Below are 9328 nucleotides of genomic sequence, written 5' to 3' on the forward strand. Positions count from 1 at the left end.
GTGTTTGTCTTCTTAATTGGTGTCCAGGATAGTATTTTTAGTCCACATCCTGATCCAAGTTTCAGGAATCCTCCCATTACGGTGTGTGTTCTACAACTCCAAGACAAACAGGACCCAAAGTAATCATGATACCTTACAAACACGAACCCCTTTTTTTGTAGCTATGGTTAAAATAATACAAAACCATTAAAAGGACTCTTTTAAACCTGCCCTGTATTTTGACATAACTTTTTCTCTGTTATCTTTTAGTTTTATCCACTTATATTATGTAGTTATACTACATGTGTTATAGAACTTTTACGTTACTTGTAAATATTTTCCTATGTTGCTCATAGCCTTCATGTAAACTATTTTTAGGAGGCTTAACTTTTTACACTTGTTAACCATGTTACCATATTTTTCTTTTGAATCTTAAAAAGATAAGATGGTTTATCTTCTTCTTATAAATCCTAAGTGTTTATGCCTGACTAGTTTTCAAGAGGGATGGTTCATAGGGTGTTGGATAAATATCTGGAAAATATTTCTCATTAAATCTCAAAGTTCAACACAGAGTTACTTAGTGTGTCAGACTCACCGATGTTTTCCAACACACAGCAGGCAGCCAGGCAGCACCTGGCAAGGGAGGATAAATAAAAAGTCAACTGATAAAATGGAAGAACATATCCATGATCAGTGAAGCTTGGGCGAGACTACCAGAGAGGAGGTAGGATGGCCTAAAGAGAAAATATTTAGTAAACGGGACTAGGGGAGTAGACAAAAACTAAAAAGGGAAATTTTTTTTGATGTCAAAAATATTTCATCTTCTGGGTCTTCATGCAGAGATACCCAAGCAATGGAACAAGGAAACCAAACCAGTGTCTCCGAATTTCTCCTCTTGGCCTTTTCAAGATGGCCAGAGTGGCAGGCTCTCCTCTTTGCACTTTTCCTGTGCCTCTACTTAACAGGGCTGCTTGGAAACTTGCTCATCTTGCTGGCTATTGTCTCAGACCACCGCCTCCACACACCCATGTATTTCTTCCTTGCCAATCTGTCTGCAGTAGACCTCTGCCTGCCTTCATCTACAGTTCCCAAGATGCTGCTGAACATCCAGGCACAGACTCAGACCATCTCCTATCCTGGCTGCCTGGCTCAGATGTATTTCTGTATAATGTTTGCCAACATGGACAATTTCCTTCTCACAGTGATGGCATATGACCGTTTTGTGGCCATCTGTCATCCTTTGCGTTACTCCACCATCATGACCCAGTGCCTTTGTGCCTCTCTGGTGGCTGTGCCATGGATCCTTGCCACTTTGAATCCCCTCTTGCACACCCTTATGCTCGCCCGTCTGCACTTCTGCTCTAATAACATGATCCACCATTTCTTCTGTGATATCAACTCTCTCCTCCCCCTCTCCTGTTCCAACACCAGTCTCAATCAGTTCATAGTTCTGGCTGCAGTAGGGCTTATTTTTGCGGTACCTTCGGGGTGTATCCTGGCATCCTACAGCCTCATCATCTCTGCTGTGATGAAAATCCCTTCCACCCAAGGAAAACTCAAAGCTTTCTCCACCTGTGGATCTCATCTTGCCTTGGTCATTCTTTTCTATGGAACAATCACAGGGGTCTATATGAGTCCCTCATCCAACCATTCAACTGAAAAAGACTCAGCTGCATCAGTGGTCTTCATGGTTGTAGTCCCTATGTTGAACCCCTTCATATACAGTCTAAGGAACAATGAGCTAAAGGGGGCATTAAAGAAAGCTGTGAGCCAGACCAAAATCTTCTCCCAGTAATTTGTACTGATTGAAAGGCATTAAACAGGAGGCAAGTCCTCATGAGATCATTGATATTCCAGTCACAGTTACAAAGCTGTTATCAAATACCTAACTAAAGTTGGCAACGACCTAAATTTGTTACCTAATCACAGGATTTATCTATTTGAGCTCCCAAAGGTATTACTGTTGTTGGCAAACATGCGGACAATAAAGTCCCTGAAAATCAGTCAAAATATGAAATCAAGATTCAATTGCATCATTAAGAACTTCCAGATGGCTCAGATCAACACGGAAACATACATGGGGAGTGCAGAATGTAGCACCTCCCCCCCAGGCCTGTCTTCATAGAGTAGGCAGGAGGGATGTAACCACATTGTTGTGCATAAAAAACAGTAGAGAATAAAATTACTATATAATAAAGGTTTTAAATCATAACTGCAATGAGAGGTTAAAGAGAAAAGATATTGATGAGGGTGTAAGAGGTCAGGTAAAGTTCAAGACAAGCCACACTTGGTCTGGGTCCTAGTTGCAAAGAAATAGAAATCAATTTTATTTTTACATAGAAACAATGAGAATATGCCAAATCCATTAAGGAAGGCTTGTAGGTAAGAAGGAGCATGGTGTGTGTGAGTGAGTAAATGTACTGAATAAACTAATCTGAATGGGTGAAGTGTCCACATGAGGGATTGTGAGGAATGAGGGATGGGTTGTTATTTCTTACCCTAATGTTTTTTATATTTAGTCACATTTTGTAATTGTATCATATGAATTCCCTATAACCTATCTTTATCCCTTGTGTGAAAAGCAGCATTTATATCATCCTTCTGAAATCTATATAAACCTTCATGACGGTCTGCAGAGAATTGCCTGGAAGACTATTAACCATTTTTAAACTTAAAGTCTGTGCTGTTATTTAGAGGTGTCTATGGGAGAAGCAACCACACCAGCAATTCAGAGCATATGCCTCTGTGATCTTTGATTTGGAACTCATAGCTTATGTAACAGATTGTTTTCTGTGTCCGTGTTATCACCTAGAGTCCATATGCCATATGTCCCATATATTAAGTCATACTATCCAAAACATCTCTTTAAAGTTAGTAAGAAAAATAAATAAAATACTTAATCATTTTTTTCTTTTTTATGTTTATTTTTGAGAGAGAGATAGAGTACAAGGGAGGGGAGGGGCAGAGAGAGAGGGAGACACAGAATCCGAAGCAGGCTCCAGGCTCCGAGCTGTCACCACAGAGCCTGATGCAGGGCTTGAACCCATGAACTGCAAGATCTTGACCTGAGCCAGCTGGACACTTAACCAACTGACTCACCTAGGAGCCTGCACTTCAATTGTTTCAAATCATAACTGTAACGTTTGTTGCAGTTCAAACATTTATTGAAATGTTGCAAGGACCACAAAGTATCAGAGACACCACCACAAGCATGAAACCTACAGATAACACAATGACTCTAAACCCATACCTTTCAACAATAACACTGAATGTAAATGGACTAAATGCTCCAACCAAAAGACATAGGGTATCAGAATGGATTAAAAAAAAAAAAACCAAGACCCATGTATTTGCTGTCTATAAGAGACTCATTTTACACCTGAGGACACCTTCAGATTGAAAGTGAGGGGATGGAGAACTATCTATCATGCTACTGAAAGTCAAAAGAAAGCTGGAGTAGCCATACTTATATCAGAAAATTAGACTTGAAACTAACAAGAGATGAAGAAAGGCATTATATCATAATTATGGGGTCTATCCATCAAGAAAAGTTAACAATTATAAATGCTTATGCCCCCAATTTGCATGCACCCAAATATACAAATCAATTAATCACAAACATAAGCAATCTTATTTATAAGAATATGGTAATTGCAGGTGACTTTAATACTTCACTTAGAGAAATGGACAGGTCATCTAAGCATAAAATCAATAAAGAAACAAAGGCCCTGAATGTTATACTGGACCAGATGGACTTGACAGATATATTCAGAACTTTTCATCCAAAAACAGCAGAATACACATTATTCTCGAGTGCACATGTAATATTCTCCAAGATAGATCACATCCTGGGTCACAAAACAGCCCTCAATAAATATAAAAGAATTGATATCATACCATGCATATTTTCAGAACACAACGCTATGAAACTTGAAATCAACCACAAGAAAAAAATTGGAAAACATGCAAATGCATGGAGGTTAAAGAACATCCTACTAAAGAATAAATGGGTCAACTAGGCAGTTAAAGAAAAAATTTTAAAATATATGGAAGCAGAGGAATGAATTTTATTGCCAGATAATAGAAAATATTTGAGTAAATAGAAGCTCCAACATACTCTTTCTTCCTTAGTAAATTTGGTAGATAAAAATGAGAAGTGAAGGGGGAGCCAAGATGGTGGAACAGCATGGAAGTTTTTTTGCGTGTCTCGCATCCATGAAGTACACCCAGACCAACACTAAACCATCCTGCACACCTAGAAAACTGATTTGAGGATTAACACAACAATCTGCACAACCTGAACCACAGAATTTAGCAGGTACATGGCGCGGAGAGGTGAACTTGGGGAGCAAGAAGCCGCAGCAGGTGGGGAGCTGGTTTTGCAGGCAGAGAGAGGATGGAGACGGGACGTGGGGGGGGGGGGGCACGGGGGAGAATATGGGAAGGCACCTGGAGAGAAAGTGGAAAATTGGAAAGAGCCGCAGGGACTAAACTAAAAAGGGAGAAAGGAAAAGGAAAGGGTTTAAATTCCATCAAGACTTTATAAACAGGGTGGGGCACAGAGTGTGAAACTCCGCGGCTAGATACCTGGCGGTGCTCTGGTGGGAAGGAAGAATCCCCAGGAGCAGAATGGGGTCCAGGAGGTTCTTGGGCCACACGGGGAAAAGTGGTTCCACTGCTGGAAGGACATTTGGTAGAAAATGTTGAGGCCACCTGGCCCCAGCAGACCCTGGAAGGTGGCCACATTCGCTGGTGCTGGGGCAAGGTCGTTAAGGGTGAAGCCTGGTGCCAGATGTGTGCTGTGATTTTCCATAGTCCCTGAAACGCTGCTGCTACACTATCTCGGGAAATTTTTCTGTGGCGGGCTGGCACCTGGCCACAGTCTCAGGGCACCGGCAGCAGGAGGGTCCAGCGGGCGTTCCTGGGTGCAGCCGACATTCGGCCATTGCTCATTCGGCCATTGCTCGATGAGACCCTCCCGCAGAGGGGCGGAACGGGTCAAAGCCGCAGTCCTTTGGAAATACGGGCCGAGGAAAACAGCCACATCTGAGACAAAACTCAGGAGAGAGGTACTGCCTGGGGCCTGTTTACGTAGAGTGAAAAAGCGGGAGTGGACGAGGGCTGAAGACTGAGGACGGGTGCGCGATTGCTGATCCTGGGGAACAGACCAGGTAGGTGAGTGATGCCATGTTCACCGCTACCGCGCAGGCGTATAGGCATCTACAAGCACCATAGCAATCCAACCCAGTAGGCTAGCAGCGCCACCTAGGGGAGAGTGGAGCTGTTACACTAAGCCCCGCCCAACTGAGCCAACTTCGCTCTTCAAGAACACAAACCTCACCACCGGCTTAATTTATGGACTATAAAGACCTACATGAACTGACTTATAGAGTAAAACGAAGCAATTTCAGTCCTACCTCAATCTGTTAGCATGTTTATCTACTCAATTTTCTTTTTTTTCTTTTTCTCTTTTACAATTCTTTTCTTTTTCTTGAATAAAGAGAAAAAATTCATTTTTATTAAAAATATTTTTATTTTATTTCCATTACTATATTTTTTACTTTTGTGTAAATTTTTTCAAATTCTACTTTACTTCCATCATTTTATTTTAGTCTACTTCTGTGTATTCACCTTTACAAATTTTCAAGCAATTTCCTTTTTTTCTTTTTCTTTTTTCTCTTTTTCTTTTCTTTTTCTTGAATGCAGAAAGAGAAAAACTTCATTTCTACTTTCAATCTCTATTAAATATTTTTATTTAATTTTTATTACTATGTTTTTTGCTTTTATGTAAATTTTTTCAAATTGTATTTTACTTCCATCACTTTATTTTAGTCTACTACAGTGTATTCACTTTTTCAAATTTTCAAATGATTTCTATTTTTTCTTTTCTTTTTTCTTTTTTTATCTTTTTTCTATTTTTCATTTCTTTTTTTTTTCTTAAATACAGGAAAAGAAAAAATTCGTATTAATTTTTAATTTTTATTAAAAATATATTTCTTTAATTTTTTTCCTTCTAAATTCTTTACTTTTGTATATATTTTTTCAAATTCTATTTTACCCCCATCATCTCATTTTAGTCTACTTCAGTGTATTCATTTTTTTCAAATTCTCAAATGATTTCCTTTTTATGTCTTCCCCCCCCCTCTTTATTTTCTCTAATCTCTCAAACCACTTTCAACACCCAGATGAAAACACATCTAGGATCTACCATCATCTGTTCGATTTGTGTGTGTGTGCGTGTTTTAATTTTTAATTTTAACACTTTTTTAATTTTCTTTTTTTTATTTCAATTTTTCTACCTCATTAATTCCTTTTCTCCCTTCAAAATGACAAAACGAAATAATTCACCCCAAAAGCAAGAGCACAAAGAAACTACAGCCAGGGATTTAACCAACACAGATACAAGCAAGATGTCTGAACCAGAATTTAGAATCACGATAATAAGAATACTAGCTAGAGTTGAAAATAGATTAGAATCTCTTTCTGCAGAGATAAAAGAAGTAAAAAATAGCAGGAATGAAATTTAAAATGCTATAACTGATCTGCAATCACGGATGGATGCAGCGGTGGCAATGATGGACAAGGCAGATCAGAGAATCAGAGATATAGAGGACAAACTTACAGAGAATAATGAAGCAGAAAAAAGAGGGAGATTAAGGCAAAATAGGACGATTTTAGAATTAGAAAAAAATATAAAATAAATTAAAAATAAAAATAAAAACAAACAAACAAATGAATAAATAATAAAGAATTAGAGAAATCGGTGACTCATTAAAAAGGAACAGCAGAATCATAGGGGTCCCAGAAGAGTTAGAGACAGAAACAGGGGTAGAAGGGTTATGTGAGCAAATCATAGCATAAAACTTTCCTAACCTGGGGAAAGACACAGACATCAAAATCCAGGAAGCACAGAGGACTCCCATCAGATTCGACAAAAACCAATCATCAACAAGGCATATCATAGTCAAATTCACAAAACACTCAGGCAAGGAGAGAATCATGAAAGCAGCAAGGGAAAAAAAGTCCCTAACCTACAAGGGAGGACAGATCAGGTTTGCAGCAGACCTATCCACAGAAACTTGGCAGGCCAGAAAGAAGTGGTGGGATATATTCAATGTGCTGAATCAGAAAAATATGCAGCCAAGAATTCTTTATCCAGCAAGGCTGTCATGCAAAATATAAAGAGTGATAAAAAGTTTCCCACACACTGGGTGTTGTATGGAAACCAATTTGACAATAAATTTCATATATTGGGAAAAAAAAAAGTTTCCCAGACAAACAAAAATTGAAGGAGTTTGTGACCACTGAACCAGCCCTGCAAGAAATTTTAAGGGAGACTCCCTGAGGGGAGAAAAGACAGAAAAAAAAAAAGCAACAAAGACTAGAAAAGACCAGAGAACACCCCCAGAAACTCAAACACTACAGGCAACATCATGGCAATAAATTTATATCTTTCAGTACTCACTCTAAACATCAATGGACTGAGCTCTCCAATCAAAAGACATAGGGTAACAGAATGGATAAGAAAACAAGATCCATTGATATCTGTTTATAAGAGACAGATTTTAGACCTAAAGACACCTTCAGATTGAAAGTAAGGGGGTGGAGAACCATCTATCATGCTAATGGTCACCAACAGAAAGCCGGAGTAGCCATACTTTTATAGCAGACAACCTAGATTTTAAAACAAAGACTGTAACAAGAGATCAAGAAGGGCATTATATCATAAAGGGTCTGTCCACCAAGAAGATGTAACAATTGTAAACATTTATGGTCCAAACATGGTAGCACCCAAATATAAATCAATTAATCACACACACAAAGAAACTCATTGATAATAATACCATAATAGTAAGGGATTTCACCTACAATTACAGCAAAGCACATATAATCTAAACAGAAAATCAACAAGGAAACAATGGCTTTGAATGACACACTGGACCAGATAGACTTAACAGATATACTCAGAACATTTCATCCTAAAGTAGTAGAATACACATTCTTCTCCAGTGCACATGGAACGTTCTCCATAATAGATCACATACCAGGACACAAATCAGCCCTCAACAAGTACAAAAAGATCGAGATCATACCGTGCATATTTTCAGACCACAACACTATGAAACTTGAAACCAACCACAAGAAAAAAATAATGGAAAGATAATAAATACTTCCAGACTAAAGAACATCATACCAAATAATGAATGGGCTAACCAAGAAGTTAAAGAGGAAATTAAAAATTACATGGAAGCCCATGAAAATGATTACACCACAGCCCAAAACCTCTGGGACGCAGCAAAGGTGGTCATAAGAAGGAAGTATATAGCAATCCAGGCCTTCCTAAGAAGGAAGGTCTCAGATACACAACCTAACCATACACCTTAAAGAGATGGAAGAAAACAGCAAATAAAACCCAAAACCAGCAGAAGGCAGAAAATAATAAAGATTAGAGCAGAAATTAATGCTACCGAAACCAAAAAAAAAAAAAAAAAGGAGAACAGATCAATGAAACCAAGAGCTGATTCTTTGAAAGAATTAACAAAATTGATAAACCACTAGCCAGTTTGATCAAAAAGAAAAAGGAAAGAACCCAAATAAATAAAATCAAGAATGAAAGAAGAGAGATCACAACCAACACAGCAGAAATAAAAACAGATAAGAGAATATTATGAGAAATTATACGCTGATAAAGTGGGCAATCTGGAAGACATGGACAAATTCTTAGAAACATAAACTACCAAAACTGAAACAGGAAGAAATAGAAAATTTGAACAGATCCATAACCAGCAAAGAAATTGAATTAGTAATAAAAAATCTCCCAAAAAATAAGATCCCAGTGCCAGATCGCTTTCCAGGGGAATTCTACCAAATGTTTAAAGAGTTAACACCAATTCTTTTGAAGCTGTTCAAAAAATAGAAATGGAATGAAAACTTCCAAACTCATTCTACAAGGCCAGCATTACCTTGATCCCAAAACCAGACAAACCCCATTAAGAAGGGGAACTACAGACCAATTTCCCTGATGAACATGGATGCAAAAATCCTCAACAAGATACTAGCCAACCAGATCCAACAATACATTAAAAGAATTATTCACCATGACCAAGTGAGATTTACACCTGGGATGCAGAGCTGGTTCAATATCCACAAATCAATCAATGTGATACATCACATCAATAAAAGAAAGGACAAGAACCACATGATCCTCTCAATAGTTGCAGAAAAAGCATTTGACAAAATACAGCATCGTTTTCTGATAAAAACCCTCAAGAAAGTAGGGACAGAAGGATCATACCTTGAGATCAAAAAAGTCATATATGAAAGACCCAACGCTAATACAATCCTCAGT

General features: G+C 38.2%; 1 protein-coding gene across 1 annotated transcript; it reads left to right on the forward strand.

Annotated features, from left to right (window-relative positions):
- Window positions 1-832: 832 nt before the first annotated feature.
- Window positions 833-1873, forward strand: LOC106983419 (putative olfactory receptor 1F12P). The gene has a single exon (XM_015081618.3). The coding sequence runs from the start codon at window positions 833-835 to the stop codon at window positions 1772-1774; it is 942 nt and encodes a 313-aa protein (XP_014937104.1). The 3' UTR covers window positions 1775-1873.
- Window positions 1874-9328: the final 7455 nt, after the last annotated feature.

This window comes from Acinonyx jubatus, chromosome B2 (genome assembly GCF_027475565.1).
Source record: "Acinonyx jubatus isolate Ajub_Pintada_27869175 chromosome B2, VMU_Ajub_asm_v1.0, whole genome shotgun sequence".
Taxonomy (NCBI): domain Eukaryota; kingdom Metazoa; phylum Chordata; class Mammalia; order Carnivora; family Felidae; genus Acinonyx; species Acinonyx jubatus.

Bases quoted from the DNA above. Each gene is read 5' to 3' on its own strand.
- LOC106983419 (XM_015081618.3), top strand. From the start codon at position 833: ATGGAACAAGGAAACCAAACCAGTGTCTCCGAATTTCTCCTCTTGGCC.